Source organism: Gymnogyps californianus, chromosome 1, assembly GCF_018139145.2.
Source record: "Gymnogyps californianus isolate 813 chromosome 1, ASM1813914v2, whole genome shotgun sequence".
NCBI lineage: Eukaryota > Metazoa > Chordata > Aves > Accipitriformes > Cathartidae > Gymnogyps > Gymnogyps californianus.
In genome coordinates, this window is record NC_059471.1 from 7,557,367 (window position 1) to 7,582,583 (window position 25,217).

General features: G+C 37.4%; 1 protein-coding gene across 7 annotated transcripts in view; it reads left to right on the forward strand.

Annotated features, from left to right (window-relative positions):
* DLG2 (discs large MAGUK scaffold protein 2) overlaps positions 1-25,217 on the forward strand; it is a 1,037,179-nt gene that overhangs the window by 785,787 nt on the left and 226,175 nt on the right. For all 7 annotated transcript variants that reach the window (XM_050914840.1, XM_050914880.1, XM_050914903.1 and 4 more), the window contains 2 exons: positions 12,423-12,491; positions 22,711-22,867. In XM_050914840.1, the coding sequence (XP_050770797.1) occupies positions 12,423-12,491; positions 22,711-22,867 (226 nt within the window). The remainder of the gene's footprint in view (positions 1-12,422; positions 12,492-22,710; positions 22,868-25,217) is intronic.

Here is a 25,217-nt window from a genome sequence, read left to right on the forward strand (position 1 = left end):
TGAGCATTTTATATCCAGAAGTAACTGATGAGTGAAAGAACCTTCTTTGGGTTTCTTGATAAGTGTTTACCCAACTGTATTTGGAGAATTCCACTGGTTAAAAATACGATTATTTAAACAGATATTTTCTATAATAGTAGACATCCCTGATAAGTTGGAAGAGAGGCATAACTTGGAATAAAATAGTATATCAAAGGAATTCTAAACGCAAGAGCCTATTGCCATGGAATTTCCTGCCAATCTTGCAAATGCAAGATTTGAAAATGTGGATGACCATCCAATGCATGGGCTTGTCCTCCATCAGGTTTTTTGTATCATCTGAGTAATCCATATTTCATATGTGAAGTGTTTCATTGATTGCGGGGTATTCATAGGTTTTCAACAGAACTGCTTTGTCCTCAAAAATAACGCATGGAGAATTGAAGCAAAAAGCTGCAATGCTAGCTCAGTTCATGTGCACAGGATAAATATGGACCCAAGATACCCATCTCCAAAAATAGCTTCCTTGCGTGGCTATTCTTTTTACAGTGCTAAATGACAATGGAATTCTGTTTTTAGACCTAGTTAAGATTGGATGAGTTCCTGGTATAAATCCAACTGTGACCGTTTTTATTGATTGATTCATGCTTCCTTGTGCTTCCCTGTCTGTCTGTTATTCATATGTTTTCTCTTAAACAGCAGTGTTTTTTCTCTCAGTGTACCCAGTGCAATTGGTTCTGGCCAAAACATTTGGGAACCAAAGTACAAAGGTACTTGCAGAGAGAAATGATTAGTTGGAGGCAGCAAAGAGAGATTTACTTGTAGATAAAGCTCTTTATCTAATAAATGGAAGCTGAAGGTAGAAGAAACACGGCAGCATCTTCACCCTTCACACTAAAGTAACCTTGCAATAACCCAAGAACCTTGGGTTTGCTGGCTGACTGATAAGAAGATTGTAATTATAAGAAGTGATCCCTAACCTACAAGAAATATTTGAAAAGTTTAGTGAAGGGAACTCAGGCTGTTGTCCAGGACTTACACTGTTAAGTATCTTAATGACATTAAATCAGTTCCCAGAAGGATCGCAACTTGACTGTTTATCAGCTCAGTCATGTAAGCATGCTTGCTAATTTTGCAAATCTTTTAAGACCAGTTTCCAATGTCTTACTCAAATGATTTATCTATTAAGTTTGTAAGTAAACAATTCACCTTAACGACTATCACAGGCTTAGAGTAAAATTCTTCATAAATTCCTTTCACAGTTCTTTCCTAAATAGCTAGATTTCTCTTCAAAGATTGAATTTAACAAGCATCTTTAAATAAATGGTGGTTTATATGTCGATTTAGGGATATAAGGATTGACATAATGCAACATATAAATAATCTGTCTACCCCATCATTCATCTAATCCAATCTATGGCCTATAATCAAAGACAGGCAAAATTAATTACTAATGTGCCTGGACAATATTACTGTGATCTACTATGGAAGATGCTTGTGCCTGACACTGCCGCTCTGAGTAACCCCAGAATGAGAAAAATTAAATAGATTTTTAAAATTTTTTTTATATCTAGTTCTAGTATATACTTCAATCTTAGACTTCATAGTGCAAAACACTGAATGCTTCCCATGAAATGCTGAGTAACTCCAGCTTCTATCAAATTAAAAAGATCCAAGAATCATGGTTTGTATAGATTAGATTAGAAACAGAAGATCTTAAGCTGTTGAATTTCTTCACTATTCATCTTTCATTTTGACAATACATTCTTCATACTTAGGCATTTTCAAATTACCATTCACTGCTGTTTGTATGTATTCTGTTGGGATGTTACTTGTTTATGTGCGTTACGTTATTTCTACTTTTGCTTTTCTCTGTGTGTATTTCTCTAGGATTTTTGTTTTTGTGTTTGGTATAGCTGCACATGCACACATGCATGCTGGGCTGATCTGAATGACAGAGAAAGCAAGACTAAATAGCAGCTTATGTAGGATTACATTCTCACCTCTGATCTGTTAAAAAAGACAGATACTCAACCCATATTCCTAGCTTGCATAGAGATAATGTATATCCAAATAGGAGGGATAACATTATCAGAAGGTATCACACAGGTGCAGTAAACATTGTATCAGGAGTAACTGCAATATAAAGTGTGCTGTTCTGATAGATTTTAGATCATAATCGTAAATTAATGTTATTTCTGTTGTGATCGTTCTTTTTGTTTTAATGAACCACTTCTGTGGAAGCCGAATACACTCCTTTTCTGGCTGTTTCACCTTGACAGTGAGTGTAATTCATTGCAATGCACACATGAGAGTTAATAAGTACAGAGGAAATTAACTTGGTCTTACGCAGAAACAATATTAAAACTTAAATTTCTGTAGGAATGTTTTTATTGTGCAAATATAATGATACAGAATCTCATGGGATATAGAAATGTTTGTTAATGGCATGGTATGGTTTGGCATCAGACAGTTTTTCATTGCTGTTTTAAATCACTTTAATTAATTGTTATTATCCATATGCTTTATCTTGAATGCGTAAAATTCAGTGCAATGACTCCACCATGAAAAGAATTTTATGTGCTTGTTTTTCTTTGGATGGAGATGGATAGAAACTTTGCAAATTAGTTTAATGGGTTGCAGTTATTTGAGCTCTGTCATTAGGCTTATTTATCTATGATTTCCCTACTCTTTAAAAAAGAAGCAGATGCAGTATAAAAGTCCTATGAATTATTTTTCAAGTGTCAACTTCAGTGCAAAGAAAGTCAACCCTCCTTTGAGAAGAGAAAGCAAAGCTAAGCTGTTCTAGGCCCTAAATGCAGTATTGCAAGATCAGTGTAACCATTAAGACATAATCTCTGTCCATTTTGTTAATGACAAGGTTGCTGTGACAGAGTTCTGTGTTAAAATCATGTTATACTTCCTTTATTGGATCCTGAATTGGAATTAGGTCTCTGATTCCTGAAGGGAACTCTCAACAGTCTCATAAGTGGTATTCATAACTTTAAATGAACTTCTATGGACTGTGGTGGAAAAGTACATGAAAATGTGAGGTCTTTCCAGATTTTTCTAGTGTCTCTTTAACCATGGGTTTTCTTATCCTCCTATTGAGTACATATCTCCTATGAAGTTCGACAAAAATAATCCATTTCATCCAATTCTATTGACAATAATAAACCAGTTCATCTAAAAATTCTAGTCTTAACACTTTCTGAACTTCAGGGACTTACTGGTTGTTAGCATCGTTATGAACAATTTACGAGTTTACAGTATTTCAGAATTGATGCTGCATTCACAGACTATAAACTAGAGGAGCTTTTTCTTTAGGCAATAGGAGCAGTTTCCTTACTAGAAAACTTCCCTACGCCTTTCTTTTTTTTTTTTCCCCCCAACAATGCAACTGGTAAATATGTGTATGATGTGCAATTTGGTATTTTTGGACTGCAAACCTTATATGATTCTTCCTATTGTGGCTGTATGAGTTTTCCTAAAACTTGTGACATATTCCTTGATTTGTATCTAAGTTTTGCCATTCAAAGTTTCTTAAAAGTGGACCCATTTTTCAAGTCCTTGCTAATGTCTTTCGACATTTGCTTAAACTGGAAAGGGATTTTGGTGCAGATACTTGTGTTGTTACTTGCACAGAAATCTAATAAGCTTTGTGTGCAATAAATATGTTTCATTACGGAAACGATGCACAACTCTAGAAATAATACATCAAAAATGGTGTTATGGGACAGTGGTGAGTGCTGTGTATTGCCGTTGCCCCAGAACAGCTACTGATGGAAATTGTGCTACGTGCTCCCTGCGCACCCAACTCAACAAGTGCTCTGCGGCAGAGGCTACATCTCTTGGTGCTGGGGGTAAATGCAGTTACACCAGCTGTGTGCGATGGGAAGGAGAGTGGGCCAGCAGAGTAGCTGAAAATCAGGGAATCTAAGTTTCTACTTGAAAATTTATGTTTCCTACTCTTATCACTTGCATCAATACCCAAAGAAAGACTATACATATATGGATGCACATATTACTGCTTTCCATTTTTAATACGAAAAAACCTGACATTTGAAATCAAGGATGACAAATAAGGACTGTGGTGGGTTGATCCTGGCTGGATGCCAGGTGCCCACCAAGCCGCTCTGTCACTTCCCTCCTCAGCTGGACAGGGGAGAGAAAATATACCGAAAGGCTCGTGGGTCAAGATAAGGACAGGGAGAGCACTCAGCAGTTACCGTCATGGGCAAAACAGACTCGACTTGGGGAAATTAATTTAATTTGTTGCCAATCAAATCAGAGTGGGGTAATAAGAAATAAAACCAAATCTTAAAACACCTTCCCCCCACCCCTCCCTTCTTTCTGCACTCAACTTCACTCCCAATTTCTCTACCTCCTCCCCCCGAGTGGCGCAGGGGGAGGGGGAAAGGGGGTTGCGGTCAGTTCATCACACGTTGTCTCTGCTGCTCCTTCCTCCTCACACTCTTCCCCTGCTCCAGCGTGGGGTCCCTCCCACAGGGGACAGTCCTCCACGAACTTCTCCAACATGAGTCCTTCCCACGGGCTGCAGTTCTTCACGAACTGCTCCAGTGTGGGTCCCTTCCACGGGGTGCAGTCCTTCAGGAACAGACTGCTCCAGCATGGGTCCCCCATGGGGTCACAAGTCCTGCCAGCAAACCTGCTCCAGCACGGGCTCTCCATGGGGTCACAGCCTCCTTTGGGCATCCACCTGCTCCGGCGTGGGGTCCTCCACGGGCTGCAGGTGGATATCTGCTCCACCGTGGACCTCCATGGGCTGCAGGGGAACAGCCTGCCTCACCATGGTCTTCCCCACGGTCTGCAGGGGAATCTCTGCTCCAGGGTCTGGAGCACCTCCTCCCCCTCCTTCTTCACTGCCCTTGGTGTCTGCAGAGTTGTTTCTCTCACATATTCTCACTCCTCTTTTCTGGCTGCTGTAGTGCAGCAGATTTTTTTCCTTCTTAAATATTTTATCCCAGAGGCGCTACCACCGTCGCTGATGGGCTCAGCCTTGGCCAGCAGCGGGTCCATCTTGGAGCTGGCTGGCATTGGCTCTATAGAAGAAGCTTCTAGCAGCTTCTGACAGAAGCCACCCCTGTAGCCCCCCCGCTACCAAAACCTTGCCATGCAAGCCAATACATATACATAAAATGAGTGAGAAGCTGAATGACTCCTTCCAGCCATATAATGCCACAGGCTTTGGCACTCTGCCTTTGAATTGTTTGAACATGTTCTGATTATTTAGTGTCTCCAGATATCCTTAATAGAAATTTTTTTCTAAAATACGTCTTTCTTTCTGTTACATTACAGAAGACCTGACTGATTAAGACATTTTTCTGTATTATAGCATGTGTTTTCCTTTGGTGAAGCTGATTTCTTTCTAGCCAGCAAGAATGCTTGTTCTGTCACATAGAAATCAAACTGTCTCCAATTCTCTTACACCCTATGTGATTCATTGGAACGGTAATGCTTGGAAAGCACTAATGCCGGAAGAGAATTAGGAGTGCTAGCAAACAGTAAATGAGGTATGGCATTCGAGTGTAGCAGCATGGCAAAAACACCTTAGTGATGTTGAATTACATAAGCATCATGTCAAAGAGTAGGGAGAAGGGTGAGCTGCTTTCTCCACGAGGAACTGAAAGCTCAGCATTGTATTAGGCACTGTTACCCGGGTACCACAAGATGTTGGTAATGGGCAGGCCATGCAGAGTGCGTCAGGAAGTTTTCTGTCATTCCTAAACAAACATGTCCCTATTTAAATTCATGAAAGTAGCACTACATCCTCTTCCACATCTGTAATTAGAGCCAAACTCAGTAGTTGTGTTCTTGGACCATTTCCATCTGCTATTGCTTAAGGAACTGAGAAGGTGAGATTTTCTTTCTTCTACCATTCTCCCTTTTTTTTTTCTACATACCTACGTATGTTTTTCACTTGTTGCAAATATTTTGACATGTAAACCTCAGTCCTCAGCTGGTATAATTGTCAAATTAACTTCATCAGGGAGTATTTCAACTCCCAGGTGGAGCTTTATAATTCCTTATATTCATTACAGTAATATAAATAATAATAATAACAACAAGAGTAATAATAATACAACTGAGAGGCTAGTAGGAAGACTTGCGATTTACTTTTTTTAACAGTAACAGAATGTCTTGGAATGCCGTGGAGATTTAGGCGTCCCACTTCTAAAAACTCAAATCTGTCCAAAGTATGAGGAGAAGATATGAACAAGGAACATAGTGAATTAGAAGAAGGATGGGATGAAAGGGAGGAATCTAAGCAAAATTTAAAAAGTATGTTATAACAGAAATCAGTATCTAACAGTGACATCTGGAACAGAGTAACCTCCCAAAAGAGCAAGGTAGCATGTCTGAGTCATTAAAACAGGTCTCATGTTTCCTAAAGTTTGTTCCACTTCATTTTGTGTCAATTTGTCTCAGTATTTTTTTCTTACAGTTTTCACTCGATATGCCTAGTTTGCTCAATGCTGTGTTCTTCACAGTACTGTGTAACTCTGTATTTACCCTACATGGGAACATTAGACTACATGTGAAACTTTATCAACAGTATATCCTCTCCACTCTACTCCTTTAAATAGCATTCCTAATTATTTTAAGTTCCCCCCACATCATTCCAAACTTCTTCAGCTGTTTTAAATATTATATTTCAAACTAAAATAACAATTCCTTCTCAGATAAGCATACTTTTTATACTTTGAAGCTTATCATTATCTCCTGCAATTACCTCAGCCGTAAGGAAGCAGATTTGAAGTCAGTGGATGTTTCACCACTTTGAAGATAGGTGCTGACTTAGGCACACTGCTAACAAAGGTAGATAATTACCTTTATTCCAGGAGCTGAAGCATTCCTCTGAGTCACAGTTTCACCTTGCATTCTTCCTTATTGCTGATTTAGGGCTGCAATAACTCAAATACTTTAGGTTGTGGAATGTGGCTAACCACTTCTCTTTGGCTACTGTTTGGGGAAGGAAGGTAGGGAAGAAGGGAGGAAGGGAGGAAGGGGGGAAGGGAGGAAGCGGGGAAGGGAGGAAGGAAGAGGTCAGCAACCTTGTTGACTTTGCTCGTGCAAGTAAAATTACTCCAGAGAACCTAAATGGAGATGTAGTGTGGTCCTCATTCTACACATTTGTAGGCAGAGTGACAGCCTAATCCTTCATTTTCTTTCTTTTCTGTTTTCCACTGAGTAGGTATTTAGCCTAGCAATACTATTTACAGAATATATGTACAGATGCTATTTTAAAAAATGAGTTATGATTGCTAAGTCACTCCAAAAATCCTCACTGCATGTGCCTGTGCATGAACACAATGTTACATCTCATGTGTGGCTTTGTTGCCTAAGGGTGATCTGAAAGTAGCAGGGTTGAGTGTCCTGTTCTCTGAAGTTTCCCATTTACCTCTGTTGGGAGACTGTCTGGTTAGTTTGTCACTTCTAATATGGGTCAGTAACTGTCAGTACTGGATATTATCAAGCTGTTTGTAGCTGAGATAAAATTAATACCAAAAAAAGCACTCTCTGGTCTTCTAATTAATCCCACAGGAGAGAAAAAACTCATTTAAGTTAGAAGTTTAGCTGTCGGCGGCGTCAGGAAAAGCTGGTTTCACTTCACTGAGCGGAATTAAAACTCCACATTAATGGAATTAAAGCATGTTGCCTTCTTAAACTCTTACATCCATCAAAGCAAAGGCTTAGGAGCTTTATAAACAACTGCACTGCTGCTTCCAATCCTTGACATAAGAAACAACATGCTGAGAATACATCATAAAACCAAACCGTGTTAGCGTTCCCTTCACTGTTTTCCAGTGGAACTTTTTCAATATTGTATTTGTCAATCTTTTTTCTTTTAGTATTGTGAATAACAAAGAATAACTAGGAGCTTTAGTTTGGGGGTTTTTCTTGTTGGTTTGGGTTTTTTTCCCTGCACAGAACGTATTGATAGACAAATGGGGGTTGTATCCTTTTCTTCTGTGTGGCAGTTTCAGAATTGGGACCTCAAGAATGCTGCTCCTAAGCCAGTGTTCAGGGAGGTCTCTATCCAGCCCGTGCCACTAGCTGCATCACTGCTTCTTTATGAGAAGACTTAGGTCAATTACTTTAGGAAGCAAGTAATGACTTTTATGCTGTCAGTTTTGACTTGTCAAAACAAAGATATATGAAAACAAAAGGTTTCCTAAATCAGGGCTATAGCAAATAGAGGAAACTGTTCTTTGTTGGTAAGAGGTGGATTGGGAGAGGAAAGCTGATGACTTTTCTAGTGCTCTGTGTGTAAAGACAATGTGTAAAGGTTTTATACGAGCAAAAGAGACCAGGAAAAATTTTAGATTGTAACAACCTTCTTTCTTCCACCCTCAATGCAATAGGCAGACTTTGGGATGAACTCTGATTTGAGTGTCATGCAGTCTGATCCTTTAATGCTGGTTTGTCCTTATTTTTCATTGCCAAATTGCATTATAGAAGTTTAAAACACAATAAATGTTTCCCGATAGTGATTGTTTCATCCCAGGTAGGGGTTTCACTGGGATATTGTGTATTGGTGGAAGTGTCATTTGTGAAGGGAAGGCGGTAGTTCATGTGGTCCCTACAGGGAAAGAAGGGTTTGTGATGCTGCCTCCAGTTTCAGCACCACCCACACAGCAGAAGTGCCTTCAGAGCATCCTTGGGCTAGAACAGAATTAAAACTAAGGAGGCTGGCTACTCACCTTCTACTTAGTATAATACTTATCAATATTATTATTTTCATAATAAACATTTTAAAAAAATATGTTGACACCAGGCTGCTCTATTTTTAGTATTTAACAAAGTCATGAAATGGCAGGCTTTGCCTAAGAAATAGGTTTAAAACAAAAAGCAACTTAAACCCATTAAAGAAGAGAGGTTGGATTCCTGTTTTGCCCCTTATTATTCATTTAGAATCTCATTCTTTGTTCCTTCACTCTTGTCTTACAAGAATAGTATATTCACCTTGTCTCAATGAACTAAAATTAAATGGAATTAAGTTAAAAGTGATATTTTACAGGACTTGAGATTCATTTCTTCAGGGAAAATCCATCTTGTGTGGCTGTAGTACTGAGTAGTATATTGAAATATTATTACCTTATATTATTAAAACTATTGCAACATTCATTCTGTATCATTTCAGAGAAAGGGTAGCATTTTTATAAGCCCAAATGTCGAACTTTGAATACTTGGATCTGTGAGTGTAAAAATATGCTACTTACATACATATCTCAATAGGGATGTAAGTGTCTATGTTTAGGAATTCATCATAGAAAATGTTGGTGGCAGTAACTCAGAAGTTTTCTTTTGTGCTACAAAAACATGACACATGCACAAGTGTATTAAACATGTGATGGAAACGGCTTCTTTCTGCTGGTTCCACCACTTTGACAGAGGCCACCAGGAGCTTTATCTTTTAAATAAGTCAGTTAGGAATTATATCAGACTGTTATTTCTTTCTGCAACTGGATAGCCACTTGTGTCAAGCAGTGATTAAACTGCGTTTTTGATTTTCAGCTGTCATTGTGTTCATGGTGATCCTTAGAAGGCATAAGCTTGTCCTGGGCATCAAACTTGATTTTTATAATTATGTACAAAAAATGAGTTTTCATATCACCAGTTATGAATTATTTTCATTAAAAAGGCCGAGGACTCATTTGAACTCTAGGTCACAGATACCCAGGATTGGAAGAGGGTTTCTAATGAGCAGAATATTGCCAATAGCTGAGCCCCTTGTTTGGAAGGAGTGAGGTATAAGGTTCCTTGCATAACTTTGCGTAACGAGGTAGTCATTCCAGTGAGGGATACTGATGACATCTAGTGCTTGAGTGGTTTGGTAATTTCAGGAGAATACTGAATTGAAATCACCGCTTTAATTCATACTTGTTACGGGATTACGATACTTAATAGAGCATCTGATATAATAGAAAATAATATTGCCATCCTACTCTTTTTTTTTTTCACTCCATCATTCAAATGTGTTTTGTTTTCCCAAGAATCTGCTCTTCCCTCTGAATAGTCTTTTGCCAGCCTGTCTGGATGATCCTTTGGTTGATTTGCTGCTTCTTGCCCCAGCCATAACAATCCTGCGTGAGGGTAACTACCAAGCAGATGTGGTGGCACAGCACAATATTTCATGTGGCTGAGGAGAGTGATTAGTGAGTTCTGGGTACCTTGCCCTTCGCCTGAGAAGTTACACATCTGATTTTCTGAAAGGGATGAATATCCTCTTTTGGCAAAGCAGGGGTTTGGAAGTGTTTTAGACTGGACACCCAAAATCAAGGAACCTGGTGCTCCTAATCACTTCTGGAAATGCTGTTTGGTCTCATTTCAATTTTGTGTTTCCACAATGATTTTCCTTAGAAAGTTCACAAATAACATTTTCACCAACCTTTCTAAATAGGAATCATATGTTTTAAACAATAATAATTTGCATTTATAAAAAGATGTCCAATTTTTTTAATGAACAGTGAAATCCAGTAATAAATTTATGAGAGTGCAGCCAATACCAGCTTTAGATCTAGGTAGGTCTATATTCAGAAAGGTAATTTGTTCCGTGTTAAAGAAAAGTGTGTGATGTCAAACAGAGATCTTTTATAAAGACTAAGAGTTTTCGCTAATTCTGTAAAGACCGTTATGAACAGTATGGGGAAAATTCAGGGGAGAGGCTGTTCCCTTCCTTATTAATTTCGTGTGGGAAGCCAGTACAGGAACATTATGTTCCCTTCCAGATCTGTTGAGGGAGAGGGACAGAAGACAAGCCACAACCTAAACTTTAAAATTTAAAAAATGCATAAACACTAAAAAAAAAGTAGTTTAAAAATACGCATCCTAAGTCATTTGCAAGATGCAAACTTAATGTGAAATTTTAACCAATATTCATAAAATATTATTCTGCAATGTTTGTCCAACTCAACTATTCTGTTCACACCATGATGCCAGAGACTCATGATACTCCTGTACATCCTATGTTTTGCTATAAAACAGATAAAAAACTCTGCAGTTCTTCTTATAAGGGGAATATACTCTCCCACAAACCTTCTGAAATACTCAGAGTAAGGATGAGCATAGCAGTTTACTAACATGAAACAAGAGCACAATGGTCGCAACAGGAAATACCAGCAGGTAGCAGGTCTTTTGTTTGTCCTGTGGCATGATATTGTGTGTCACAACTCTATGTGCTACACAAAAAAATCACATCTCTTCTGTCAGACAGACAGTGTTGGCTGTGCTACAGGATAAAATGCATGTAAAATACATGTGTTGCTCACTAATGTCAAATGTCTTAGCTTTTGATGAAAATAAGGTGTGCTTCTTCTGAACAAACAGCTCGAGTTGTATACGAAGCTTGAAAGCAAGACAAAGTCTGCAGTTAGTAGAATCAGTGATATAAAACTGACTTAAAGATTTATTTTTAATGTGTACTTTGCATTATTAATACTGGGCCTCACTATGTGATGTAGCCATTTAAACTAATCAGAAGATACACCCAGATGCTTCTGCTTTTTTATTTTTTTTTTAAACACATTGTCTTGGATAAGGAATGCAATTTATTATCACAGAACTGCGTTTGACTGATGCTGTGTTGTTTTCCATTTATATTTACATGAATAGTAGTGGTACAATACTATTATACAATAGTACAATACTGAAGTTGACGTATACCATGTCATTTGTTGGGTTTATGTAGCATAATAACTAGTTTTGAAGTTCCTTAGCCATGACAACATAACATATGAGAAGCCATCAGACCTCAGGATTTTCAATCAAAAAGATTTTTCTTTCAGAGAGTCTGTGTTTTGCTTAGAAAATGTCACGTTTTTTTCTAAAGGTTGTGTCTTAGAAGATTGATAAAATTTCATGTGGAAAAACTCAGGCTACTTAAAATCTGATAGAAATAGTGAATGTTGGTTGAAATTTGTAAAATTTGAAGTTATGTTATGGTGCAATTATAAGCAGTGCATGTCCTCTTTTACTGAGCATTCTGCCTGAGAAACACTGAGAATTAGATTGATAACATTATCATTTACTGTTTTACCTTCTGCTCTGAAATTAACTTCGTGTTTTATGGTTAGTATATTTAGCAGAACAATTAACTTCTGAGTTATTTTAAGTCACTGAACTGTGTGTGTATATATATATATTTTAAAAGGAATAAGAAAGATAAGGGGGAGTTATTCTCTTCATTGTCTGCTCTTAATGGGGAATGAAACCTGATTTTAAACAAGAGAAATTGTAGAGTTGAGCCCTTTTTTGAGGAGATGGGCATCACTGAAGTCAAAATGCTTTAGACAGGTGTAAAACAATCTGATTGTTATTTCTATTTTGGCATTAGCTAAAGACTGCTACAGACAATAAGAACAAGAGAAACTTCTGTTTCTTTAACAAATGCTTTTCTTTATTCTTCCTTGGTCATACAGTCATTCCCAGCACAGCACTGCAACGCGTCCACCCACAGTGAGCTTGCAGCGGACCATTTCTGTGGAAGGGTAAGACGATTCTCTGTTGAAGCTGCCTGTAGAGCTCTCAGATACCACTAAGCCAGACACTGAGCTGCCCACATACATATAGCCGTTAACTAGATGTGGTTTTACATACCACAGTGTTTAAGTCTGTGAGATGAAGAAATAAATACTTTCAAATTAGTGCTGATCCTTTCTAGATACTTACACTGAAAAGTTTGGGTTTCATGGAGGTGAGAATATCTGTCATGGAGATATATTAACTACAATTTCTTCAATTGATCTCACTTGACTAGTGTTAATATTTACATGTGTTAGCTGTAAAATAGTTCCCACTAATCATGGAAATACCCAGTGAAGTCTTACTCTATTTTCTTAATGTATGCATGAGTTCTTTTTGACAAAGCGGCATCCCAAACTAAGGATGACGAAGTACTGATAGAGAATAATAATCCTGTGCTGGCGTGTATCTGTGTATATTAATGTGTTAATTGTAGAAGCATAGCTCTGAGTACTTAGCTGACTCCATTTTAACAAAAATAATTGGGTAAAATATGAATAATTCACAACCACAGTTAATATTCTTGCATTTTTACAATATTAGAAAAGCTGATATTTAACACTGAAACACAGATTTTGGTTGCACTGACTGGTGTAGTTTACAAAAAATGTGAGATTTGTTTCTCCCCTCCCATAGAAATGTGGAACTGTTTGAAATATTTTGTAGGCATGGGTAATAACTTGTCATTGGCTGCTCTCAGGTCCTATTTCAAAGCTTTTCTTTCTCATGATAAAAGTGAGAATCCAAAGTTTCCACAGAGGAAGGATGGCATCTTGTATTTTGTTTTATGTTACAACCTTGCTGTGGTGCAATCAGAAAATAAAATGGTAGATATGTGAAATAACCCACTCCTAAGTGAAGCCAGAAATTATTTTCTCACAAGTCTCAATTTTTTCTTTCTTATCTGGATCTAAGATCTAAGATTTTAAGTTTTTATTTAAAATGTGTAGGACAGCTATAGTAATTATTTATTGAAAACAAGACTGAATAATGAAATTGCTACAGGAAAGGTGGATATGGCTTAAGGACTGTCATCTGGAAGGCGATTCTATAAATGAAGCCCTCGTCATCCTACCTTCTTGCTCAAAACAGGGCTAATTTCAAGTTAGATCAGGTTGCTCAGGGTCTTGTCCAGTGAAGCTGTGACTATCACCAAATGTGGAGATTGCACAAGTTCTGGGCAACCTGTCTCAGTGCTTAAACGCCCTCATTTTTTATTTCTTTTCTTTATCTCTCTCTCTCTGTCTAATGAACAGAGAGAGTCGTAATACATTCCCCTGTCTTTTCCTCAAATCAACTCATGAATAAACTGATGTTTGAAATAAAACTGAGCTTCAAGAACGAGTTTATCAATTAAAATGGTGATTGCATAAAGAAAAAAAAAGGGAAAAAGAAAAAAAAAAGAGTTTGCTAAATTGAAATTTAAGGAAAGAAATCCTATTATGATGTCTCTGAACAGTTTACTGGACTCCATAACTCAGGAGGTATCCTGTAGGTTTAAACTCCTATTGAAATTTGGACATCGATCTGTATGTGAATTTTTAGATAAATTGCAGAATCTGTACTGGCCATGCAGACAACTTGCATATATTGTGTATCAATCATCAGAGCGCAGGAAATCTGCAGTTGATATTACAGGTCTCCTGCTGTTCAGGAGGTAGAAGAATATCTGGCTTGTAATTATTACTAATCAACTTACACTGAGTCATATTTCGTTTCACATAGGAAAGTGGGACTGTTAGCCTACTACACCGCTGAGCAAAAATAAGTAATCAGCTCAGCCCTAAATATTTCATTATGTTAAAGCTCCATTTATTCTAATGTTTTTGTGAAGTCCATGCTGCTAAGTATGTTTATAGCTAATACAATTTGAGGTCAAAACAAAGTTATTTTTCTCTTTCGGGAACCAGGTTTCCATCAGTGAAGTCCTATATTTAGGTGACTCATTATATTGCTTTTGAGATGCACTTTGTAAATAGCTGCTTTACCTGCCAGGCATCCCTAGCACACACTTAGATTTGTGGCCTGCATGCTGGCTCTGTGTGACTGACTGTGTAGTCACTGAAGTAATATAATTATTGAGTCCTGTGAAGGAGAAATGAAATATGGGAGGGTTAAAGAAATATAGGGGGAATTGCATTTGCTGGCATTTATTCCTTTCCGCACTGTTGAATATGTGATAATTGAGCTGGCTAGAATAGATTTTTAAAAAACTTTTGTAGTTTTTTCCATCTAGATAATGGATTCATACATAAAAACAATTTTTTTTTTTAGGGAGGGCTTTTGTGGACTTCATGTACAGCAAAAAAATGAGTAGCAAGGTGAAAAAAATAAAGATGTCTTTAAAGATTAAATTTTCTTTATATTCAAGCCATATATTCTTCACAGTGTAGTAACTGTCCGTGAGGAGAACAGATTTATTATGTGTATAAAAACATGAACTTCACAGGTGTTTGATGTCATCGTTAGTACGATCTAATTAGTGACTTCCCTAATGGTTTATTTGCATGGTTTAAAAACAAGAAAACTGTAACGTTTGAATTGGAAAATATTGTTGCTTTGAGTTTTTTGAAACAGTTTTAATGAACAATTTTAAATGTGAGTATTCAAAATAGGAAAAATATTGGATGAAAACTAAAACCTGTTATTTGGAAATCCTGCTGTACTATCGCACGAAGTTATAAAGTTAGTGGTGTATGATAGCTAGTCTCTCTGCAGTTGAATTCAGACTAAATTGTATTTTATATGCTACCAGTCATCTCTTCTGCTGGGCTGCTTAGAAACTGGGATTTCAACTTATTTGATCAAGAGCGTTTTGATGGAAATTTTAAACAAATTTATCAACGTGACTATCTCGTATATAAATATTTATACGTAAATAAACAGCATTTGAACCATGACTAAGGGTAAGAATTTTTATTCTGAACAGGACAGATATTACAGACCGCTTTGTGTTTCAGAAGTGTTTCATATAAAGTAATTTTGGATGCTTGCTACTAACGGACTGTGTATTGATATTTCAAAACATGGCTTAGAGGCACTGCTATTTTTAGGTATTCTCTTAGCCTTTGAATACTTCCTGTCTCCTGACAGTGTAACGCGGTTGCCTATCACCATTTCCATCTCATCTAGCTTTGTTTACAAACTGCAAAGCTGGAGCATTCATGGTAAATAGAGCCATCGAATGCTGTAAGTAGTAGTTCATAGAAAAGTGGTTTCAATATGGAACCAATAGTTTTTACAAGCAGGATGCAAAGCAGCCTTTCTAGTATGGAGTTGCCTGTGTTGGATATAGCAGGTGGAACAGAGATGCAGTTTTCAGGATTTACTTTGATCATTAGCATGTAAATAACGCACCTCCTGGATCAGGGAAGAGAGACGAGTGCTTATGTGAGACAAAATATAAATGAATAAGCGCACTGGAATAATCATTTCCCTTTCAAAGTTAAAGAGCATATTAGCTGTCCTACATTGTCGCTCTACAAATCAATGAGCTTTCTCAAATCTAGGCGACATACTCCTGTGCGTTTAAAGTAAATGTCAGGTGTCATGGTAAACATATAGACCGGTTTTTCAAATAAGAGGTTATTCCTGTATGCCAACTCCATCTTGCTAGCTGTAAGCAGAAAACATTGCCTGGTGTGCAGGCTTTAATTTCTCTGCAAAAGACAAAATGAAAGACTGTTAAAGTCCAGAAGGGTTCCCACAAAACAAATAAAGTTACACATGTATAAGCCAGTGCACTCATGCATGCATCAGTCAGGTTGAAGGCTGGCTCCCAGTAGGTTCCCTCGTATTAAATATGCTTCAAAGTTTGTGACAAGTTAGACATGATGTTTGCAGAATAAATGCATTAAGAATGTAGTCAGTATTAAAGTCAGGATAAAGTATTGCTTCTACAGTTAATGTCAACATTCAATCAACAAGAAATGCCAAGGAAACAATAGTCATATAAACAGATAAAATACTTGTTTCAAGCAGAATGGGTAACTGTAGTAAGCAAAATTATATTTTGCCATGTGATATGATAAATGAACATCTCATTAAAGGCTGAATGCTTAGTTGTTAGTATATCGACATTTAGTAAAATGAAATAATAAGTCGCTAATCGATTACAGATAATGAAAATGAATGCTGTGCACATGACCAAAACATTGTCTCAGTTTAAGAAGGCAAAGTTACCCCTCTGAACTGTGATGCTCAATGTGACAACAGTAGATAAGAGGAAGGTTTCCTTATTTTTGTTGTTTTCAGTCATAATTGAAATCAGGATAATAATAATTAAAGTCACAAATCAGGGATCAGACCTCACTGGGTCAGGTGCAACACTGCTGGGTAGCACTGATGTGTTCAGCCTCTCCGAGGCTCTGCGATGGTAAAGGACTGGGGACTGGAGCAAGGAAGGTCTGCCAGCTCCCCACCACTGCCAGGTCGTGGTGTTTTGGAAACCTCACAACAAAGGTAGATCAGAGGGAGGGCTGGGGAGGAAGGCAAGGGGTAATGCTGTTTCACATCATGATGGAAAGATTTTGCCAAGCCTAAGAGGGGAGTAACAAGGGGAAAAGTAAAAGACAAGATGCCACAGGAGTGATATTGCAATAAAACAATAGGTGAGAGCACTGCAGATAGATTTTTCTCTATATAGTTGTGAAGCACAGTTGTAGAAGGTATAAAAGAAAATTTAAATAAGCCAAGTAAGTTTGGTTTGCCTGAACTTCAAAGTCTTTTAAAAAGGCGTGTGTGCATATTCCAGGCCTTCAGCCACCTAAGATTTCAAATTCTCTCTTGTGTGATTAATCAGATTTTAAAACATCATACACACTGGCACGTTCTCTGTCCATTCTAGCTTTCTGTGTTAAATGCTGTGAAGAAGAAAGCTCAATCTATTTGAATTACCTTTTTTAGGTCCCTCCAGTATGAATGCCCTTTGGCTGTCTGAAATAAACATGCAGTTATTTATCAGAATTTTTTGAAGCATGAGAGGAAAACTAGAAGTATTGTACTGAAAAAGAAATGGCTTGATTAGCCCACTGACTCTAAGCAGGCGTAGCTCAGTGCTCACAGTGAATTGTCAGAAGCCGAACACCATACTGCTCGAGAGGAGGGTGCTTTGATCCCTTAGATTTGGGGATTTTTTTCCCCCGACGTACTACTAATGTGTGACTTTAACCAACTAACACAATTTTCCCTCCTGCTATTTGCTGCTTTAAGTAGCTTGAATGTTTTTTGTTGCATTATATATGTGTAGTGCTTTGCACAGAGGGTGTGGGGCCTTAGCTGGATCCTCGGTGCTACCCTAATCCACACAATAATATAAATAAATATTCTTCTGGGCTTTCTATGTTGTGTGTTACTGTAACACCAAATCAGCATGTGCATAAATGGATGTATGATTTCAATATCCTTTGTGAAGCAAACAGCATTTTTGAAAAAAAACCAACCACCAAAACAACAAAAAACCCTGGAGCCAAAGCAAGATCAAAGCCATATTTCTAAGTCCCTGCTGACTTGGGATACCTCATTGATTGTATATAACTGAAGAAGTCTCTAGGGTCTGATATTTGTGCTTAATATTTCTGTAGATGTTCCAGAAAGCATGAAATCATGTCAATGCCCCAATTTTATCGATGGTGCAAAAGAAACAGAAAGACAGAGCTGTGTCAGTGTGAGATGAATACTAAAGCTGACTGTATTCTTTAATGTAGCCAGCAGCACAAAATAAGCAAATTAAAAATGGATTTTCTTTCAGTTAGTTATTATAAGAATTACTTATTTTCAGAAAGCTCTTTCCCTTCATTTATCAGTCCAGTTTTTAATCTCTTAAATTAAATCTATAATTACTATGGGTTCACAATCTATAGAAGAATGATAGGGATACTCACATTTTTTGTTTTGTCTTTTTCTTATTGTAAAAGAGTAAACTGATCATAACAAATATTCAATACAGATGTAGTAGATACAAAACACTTAGATCAAGATAATGAACAAATAAAACAAACATGAACCAAAAAAAAAGTGTTAAGGAGGAAAAATGCCTCACTTTTTTGATTTATTTTTGTTAATCGCATTTTTATGACAGGAGAAATTTTCTTAAGTGTTGAAGTTTTACCCACTCTGATTTATTACTACTTACTGGTTTCAAATATTAATTTAATAATACTTTACTCTTACATCAGGCCTGCAATTTATAATGTGTTTTACAGAATCCTATCTGATGAATTCCCTGAAGCAAGTAACCAAGTCCATCCAAATTGATTCTCCCATTGATTTCTGAGCCTGTAAATTTGTGTAGATTGCAGCACTTTATTTGCTCCTTTGCTCCTGGCTCTAGTATAGTGAATCTTCCTTTCTTCTCCTACCTTTTTAATTCCTTCCCTGTTCTCCTTTACAGATGCACTGTCTCCCTTTATCCTGTTCTCTCTTTTCTTTGCTCTTTTTTTTTTCTCTTTTTTTTTCCCCCTTCTGCTGCCTTCTGTCAGTCCAGGAATGTTTTCATCTCACACTCCTTTCTAATTTCTGCTTGATTTCCCCTGCTGCTCTTCTCTGTTTGTATGTGGTACAAAGCTGCAGGAGGGCATAAAACATGCACACACAGAATTAAAGTGCTAGTACGCTTTGTTAGCACCTAGAAACTTACCTTCAGCCGTATTTATCACAGAAGAAATTGTAAATGGGATAAGTAGTTAAAGCTGGAGGCAGAAACATGCATTTCAGAAACACTGGATGTTAGACTGTTCCTTTTTACTAGGTAGCTACAGAGTGCCACCTATTGTCTCCAAACAAAACCGTGAGCTTTTAAAATAAGTTACCCTGAAATTATCTTTGCCTCAGTTGCTGTTTTCTGCAGAGAACTACACATTTTTACTGAGTGCATTTACTGCAAGAAAATATCCTTCACATTTGAGTTGTTACTTTTCTTTCACTTCTTACTCTCCCATCACCATGTCATCTTTAAGTCTTTGATTCCATTACCTCCTTTACACCGTTTATCTGCATTCTGTCTGGAGTTCTTTCACGTGTATTAGAATTACAGTTGTAAAGAATTCTAATGGAGGCAAAGGAGTTTTTCCTAATGTTGCTTCCCAGATATTCAAGAAAAATTGGAGCACCTGTTCTTAGATCTCCTTAACCATCATATTAAAAGAGTTGACTACAAACATTTATACCAGGCGAATAAATATGTAACATCCTGATCTTCAGCTTTATCAAAACTAGCCTTTTCTCTGAGTGTGGCTAAAGCATTGACCGATAACTCATTTCTGCGTTACTCTTAAGAGATCACTTGGTCAGTGGCTGGTATTGTACTTTCTTTGCTTAAGAAACCTTTTTCCTACTTTAACTTCATAACATGCCACAAAGCTTTATTATCATAATAAAGTTTTTTTTTTATTATTTTCACACTAAGTACACTATGCTGTTGTGAACCATGATATATTTAAAATATCTTAGTTATTTATTATATTACGGTAAATTGGCATATACCTTCTACTTCCTGTAGTTTTTGCAGTACAGTCGTGGCTAAAGGTTATTTCTATGATGATGACAACACCACTTGTATGTTCTTGAATCCACCTTTCAGATTCTGCAGGATACTCAGATATGAAAGAAATAGAAGACATGTTATGGTTGGTCAGTCTCTATACAGCCAAATTGGAGTCATGACCAAAAAGACCTGATTAGGCTAAAGAGCAGGAGCCAAACCCCACTGTGTTCTAATCACGGCTTCTGCCACTTCCCCGTTATTGTTTGAGCTTCCTCTGAACATAATCATCCAAGAGCAGAATCTGAATTTTGCTGTCAAAAGGCCAAAATTACAAAACAGCAGTGACAGCGTTTTAGGCATAAATCTGCTGACTTGATAGAGACAGGGATTAATAACTGGGCCAACTTTTTGTTGAGCTCCACAGCTTACTATTCAGTAGGTACCCAGTTGTATTGACCTAGTTTTGCCCATAGCACTGGCTTTCAACTGTTTGATCCAAGCTGCCTGTCGTATGTGGAAATATGCAGATTCATTTTGAACAAGAGCTCTTCGGATTTCTCACCAGCAGAGCATGCAAATATATTTGTTTGACTTTACTGCCTCTTTTTCCTCAATATTCAGGTAAATTATAATAGCAGTAGCTCAGCTCTTGCAAAGTATTTTTGATGTGTAGGACTCGAAGACGACAAGTGTCACCGTATCATTTTGTGGATGAGGAAATTGAAGCTGGAAGAACAAATAACTTGTCAAGATCACTCAGCAGCACATGGGCTAAGCGGCGGAAGGAGTCTATGCTTCCAGCTTGCTGTCCTAGTTCTGCTCCAACCCCCAGGCCACCCTTCGTAATTAAAAACCTGTTTAGACTTCTTAGATCTGGATTGCATTATGTCTAATCTGCACATATTTAAGAAGGTGCTAAAATTGTTGCTACAAGGCAAATCAACAGCAATGATCCAAAGGAAAAGAAAACCCTCTTTATCTTCTGATTGGTTAAAAATACTTCAAGAATATACGAACTCAAGACAATAAGTCTTTTTCTCACAGCTGTATTTTTAAAAGGTTGTTTTCTGACTATACAATGTTAAGAAAAAGTTATAAGATGGAGGACCATATGGACTAGGACTAATACTTTCACTAAAGGTTACAATCACCTTTAAAAATATAAAAAATTTGCTTTAGTTTTTTCTTTCAAAAATACTAAGCTTTGGTTTCAGAAAGTTGAGATGTTATTTAAAGGTCATGATCAAGCTGGGGATACTGTTTTGACCATTAGCACTGGGCAAAGATGAACAAATGCCTACTGATTTTGGAATTATGATGTAAAGATTAAGTCTCCATGTATACAGCCATAAGATTTAACTCACATCAAATAAGACGTCCTTCAGTTAATCACTTCTCTCTCTCTCTTTTTCTTTTCTTTTCTTTAAAAACAAGATGGAAATGAAAAAGCCATTCGTATGATATAGAACTGTTATATAGTACACAGGAAATATTGGATCTTTTTTACAAAAAGCATTCTGGAGCATGTTTCTGTAGATGTTGTGTGTGTATGTGTTGACAATTGTCACTTTGCTGGTAACTTTTATTTGTAAAAATTGAGAATTAGAAGAACATCTTATTTCTCTGCGAGGAGTCACAGACATGTAAATGTATGTGTTTGTGAGTATTTGCAGGGCTGGGCTTAAGGTTTACACATACTAATATAACAGCATTTACACTTTTTCTTTCACAATTTCAAAAGTAAATTGTTAGAGGGATTTAAAATGGGGTAAGTACCAATAAATACGGTGGTGTGTGTATGTATATATGGTTGTGTGTGCTTGTGTATCCAAGGGAGAGACAGATCTGAGGCCTCGTGTGCAGAGCAGAGACTGGGAACCAGAATACCTGGGACACTTTCTCAAGGATACAACCTTAATTGCTTAGGAAAGTCATCTCTTTCTGGACTTAAGTTTTCCCATCAGTAAAATGCATGTTATTATGTTTACATCCTTTGGGGCATATTTTCAATTTACAGATGGAAAGTGCTGTATGAGATGTAGCTATTATTATTTATTGATTTCCATCATAATGAACAACTTTTTAAACCAGTAAGGCAAAAGCAGATATCCCTTGGTCTGGTTCAGTGCTAAAGCTGCTGTGTGACTTTACAATTGCAAGCTCCTGATAATGTCAAACCAGAGTTTTTCATGAGATTCTGCTCTGTTAGCTTGATCATACAGATGTTATTTGCTCCAAATCTGTCACCATCAAACAGACTTGCCATTGCTTTGCCTAGAGTTTTGAGTTTTTTCTTTGTTCGTTTGTTTAAAAAGCAAGACTAGAACTTAAAATAAAAAAGATACCATGTAAAGATTGATTCTACTTGTATATATAGTATTGCTATAAATTAGATTGTAAAATATCTTCAGTGTTTTGGTTTTTCTTTTAATAAATCCATCACTTAGTGAAGATGACTCCAGTGGGCTGAAATTAATAGAGATGGTTGGATTCAACCATGAGGGGAAAAAAAAAAATGCTGGTTAATTCCTACCTTATCTGTTCTCCAATTAACAGATTTATCTCATTTGTTAAATGGTTTCTTTAGGCAATAACAGGCCATTGTGTCTTAAGCAAAATATAGTATGCTTAAGATGCCTTGACAGGTATGTACACATTAAGAGTTCTGAATGGATAAACATTATCATTTTGTTTCTATACAGAGAGCCTCGAAAAATCATCCTGCACAAGGGCTCCACAGGACTTGGTTTTAACATTGTGGGAGGAGAAGATGGGGAAGGCATTTTCGTGTCTTTCATCCTAGCAGGCGGGCCTGCCGATCTCAGCGGAGAACTGCAGCGAGGAGATCAAATTTTGTCTGTAAGTATTTGTGTTGGGGCTTTGCTGGCCAGCCACTTGATCTTGTTCTTTGTCTATACTGCAAGGGACACACAAAGTAGTCTTTTTGGTTTCCATGTGGTGAAATCCAAACTGGAAACAGTTTATCACTGAATATTTTGTTTATTTGCTCTTGGTTTTTATAGCATTTGTTAATGGTGTTATTTGCATTTAGCTCAGAATGAGACTTTGCTTAATGCTATCTACAGTACGGCAACACCACAGAGAGGACCTAAACACAGTGCGGACCTCAGCATCTCCCAGATTAGGCCATCATTCAGTTCCATTTTGCCCAAAATGCACTATTGAGTCCAAAGATATTTCTCAATTTCAGCTTTTCTTTGAGGAGAAAAAGCAGTGCGACGAAATCATCTGGACTGGGGGTGCCATCTAGTGGGTGCTCAACTGCTTAGCAAATGGCCCAATACAAGAAGGAGATTAACTAGGATATGTTAATTATCTCTATGCCTCTAATGAATCTGATGATCACTCTGAAATTAATTTTCCAATCTTATAGGATAAAAGGCTTTGTAGCCTGAGGTTATATTTTGCATACTTAGTCTCAAAAACATCTTTTAATTTTTTCTTTCATGTATATATTGATAGCATGCATTTAAAAAACAGAGCATTGATGTTTTAGGCTCTGTCAAATAATTGCACATCTGACTGAAACAATCTGAATGTAAAGGATTTTGAATGACAATGAAAGCCTTGAAAATGTAGTTAAATGCCCATTCACATTATGCCGCCTTACAGAAAAAAGAAACTATCCCAAATTGATACAGTTGTGGCTGTTTCATGCGAAGTACATAAATAGCCTTAAGGCAAAGAGCTGAAACACAGGAATTGTTCGTCCCAGACGAGTGATGGACGCACTAGGCCGCCGTGTCACACTCACTCCCGCTGTTGTGCTTTCTGTCCCTGTGAATCTTGCATCCTTGGCTGCACTTTGGTTAGCGTCGGGGTGGAAGATGGCTTTAGCCTGCTCAGTTTGTGGCGTGGTTATGTGGCACTTTCCTGGTCAATGTTTAAATCACTTCATGAGGAAGCTGGAACTGGTTTTCCTACATTGCTTAGGAGTTTCTTGGCCACTGGCCTATTCTATGAAAAGTGAGTTTACCTTCCACCTGTCAAAGTTTTAGTGTGAAAAGGTGGCTGGGGCTGCTTTGTGGTATATGGGAAATCTGGCTTGTTAACACCAAAGGGATGCAGTCACCTGAGGTTGTGAGGACCATAACAGTGTATTTCATCTAGACCTGTTCCTTGAAAATGCTTTAAGAAAAATTGAGAAAGGGCAAGTAAAAGATGTTTCGGTGCCTTAAAGGGATCCCCCGAGTAGAAAGTTTGAGGAAACTGCAAGAAAACCAAAAGAGACTCTTATAAGGTTATCAACATGAAGAGATAAGGAAGGCAAATGCCTGTGCCAAGAACACAGACAAGAAACCTGAAGAATAGAAATGGAAATTTCTTTAACACAATTATGCAATTTATTTTTCTTTGGCTAGATGCAGCAAAGTAAGCCTGACTGCAAGAAAACTATGAGATCAAAGCCTTTCACAGTACATAGTATTCAGAAATCCAGCAGCTCAGATACAAATTTGAAAGTCCATTTTCCTTTATTTTTAAGCAGGGGTATATTTAGCCCTGTAGGATACTGCCACAGTTGAATTTTTAATTCTGATTTTTGTCTGTTTCATAGCAATGTTTTCCATAAGTTCTAATTAAATTTACCAGTGTTGCTGCAGCATTTAGTTGTCATGCAAGAGTAGTTTATTTGTTCATTGAGCAGAGAGGGATGGAAATTATTACTAAATTAGACTGCATGCATATCCCCAGGCAATCACCAAGTCAGGCACTGCTGACTGACTTAGTCACAAATGACTATTAAGAATCCATTTTTCCATATTCAAATGAAACAAATTTCATGCACAGGCTACTTTTAGACCTGATTAATCTTAGACCATCGTCTGGTGAAGGGTCCCAGACACCTTAATTTTATAAGGGCTGCACGAAGGAGGTCTGTTTGTCTCTGTTTATTTGTTCTTGTCTCATCCCTCAGAAACACTTATTTCCCTACAGAAATAGTTTTCCCATTTGTTTCTCAAAAAATGACAAATCTGATTTACCAAGAACAAAGAGTACCCTCAAAGCTAGTATTTCTAATTAACTTTGGCTTGGTTTAAATTTCTTTCAGACAGGAAGCATAGTAAGTGATTTAAACTTTGGAGATCTTGATTTAATTCTCTGATATTGCTGTTGTCCTTCTATGTGACCTTAGGCAAGGTGCTTTATTTTTTTAAGCCTCGATCTCCCACGTGGACGAGGGGATCAC